This window comes from Frankliniella occidentalis, unplaced genomic scaffold (assembly GCF_000697945.3).
Source record: "Frankliniella occidentalis isolate FOCC.00 unplaced genomic scaffold, Focc_3.1 Scaffold251, whole genome shotgun sequence".
Lineage (NCBI taxonomy): Eukaryota > Metazoa > Arthropoda > Insecta > Thysanoptera > Thripidae > Frankliniella > Frankliniella occidentalis.
Window position 1 is genome coordinate 296,891 of NW_026267377.1, and position 1,095 is coordinate 297,985.

Here is a 1,095-nt window from a genome sequence, read left to right on the forward strand (position 1 = left end):
CCGCCCCCTCTACCGTACCCCCGCACCCCCGCACCGACCCTCCGCGGCCTTGATGACGACGGCGGCGGCGTCGGCCGCGCGAAAAGTCGCACCGAATTAAGAGATCCGGCGCTCTAATAATTGGGGTTCGCGCCCACCCTCCCAGTTTCTTTCCCCCTGGGGCTGGACTCATCCCACCGTGCGCGTCTGTGCGTCACTCGGGGGTTCTTTTCACACCCCTTTGTTCTGGGGCGAGTGAGGAGGGGTATAGGACTTATTTGCCCGCCTCGACTCAACTCGCTATGGTATGGAATCAATCGATTGAGCAAACTCATTTCCACTGACGACTGACTCTGTCTGCCCCCCTCTTTGGGCTAATTCTTTTCATCAGCGCCGAGGCGAGCGGCTAGGATGAGAAATGTGCGAGGGTGCGTGTCTGCGTGCAGAATACAAATGTGATGTCAGCAAGCAGAAGGCAAGATATAGAAAAAGAAAAAAAGGGTGCATCTCAGGTTCATTGTCAAAAATATAAATTAACATTTAAAAAGTATGTTGCCAATTTATGACACCCCTATCTTGCTCGTCGATGAATTGCAAGTCGCGTACAGTGCTTTCCCAGTAAAACCCACTAAAAAACCTACTTAAAAGTAGTTTTCACAGGTTTTTGTCGTTTGCCATGTTTGCAGGGTCGGCCGCTCCAATGACGCCATGAGCTGGCCGCTCTATGCGGACCCGCCCGAGGTGCTGGCCGCGGCGCCGGCCTCCGCGCAGGCCTCGACCCCGGGCGGCACCCTGGACGGCACCCTGAAGGCTCTGATGCGCGCCGCGGAGGAGGCCTCGGCGATCAACGCCAGCCTGGACGCCCTCGGCTTCGGCAACGAGTCCAACGCCGTGTTCGACAACCGCACCTTCACCAACGACACGGACCCCGACCTCAACAAGTACTACTTCTTCCAGGTGAGTCGTCGCGCTGACCGAGGGTGCCTTCTCATTTTCCGCGGCAGGCGCAGTGCGGGGGGGCTGGGGTGGATTTCCTCTTTGAAGGGAGAGTCTGCCACAAAGTTAGGCAGCGAACAAGTGTGAATAACAAGATGCCAGGAGGAGATGGGGGTTGGG

At 57.1% G+C, this 1,095-nt stretch overlaps 1 protein-coding gene across 1 annotated transcript in view; it reads left to right on the forward strand.

Moving 5' to 3' along the window:
- LOC127750746 (cardioacceleratory peptide receptor-like) overlaps positions 1 to 1,095 on the forward strand; it is a 69,702-nt gene that overhangs the window by 5,421 nt on the left and 63,186 nt on the right. Inside the window, exon 2 of the mRNA XM_052273162.1 lies at positions 666 to 936. Coding sequence (XP_052129122.1) covers positions 688 to 936 — 249 coding nt within the window. The 5' untranslated portion in view covers positions 666 to 687. The remainder of the gene's footprint in view (positions 1 to 665; positions 937 to 1,095) is intronic.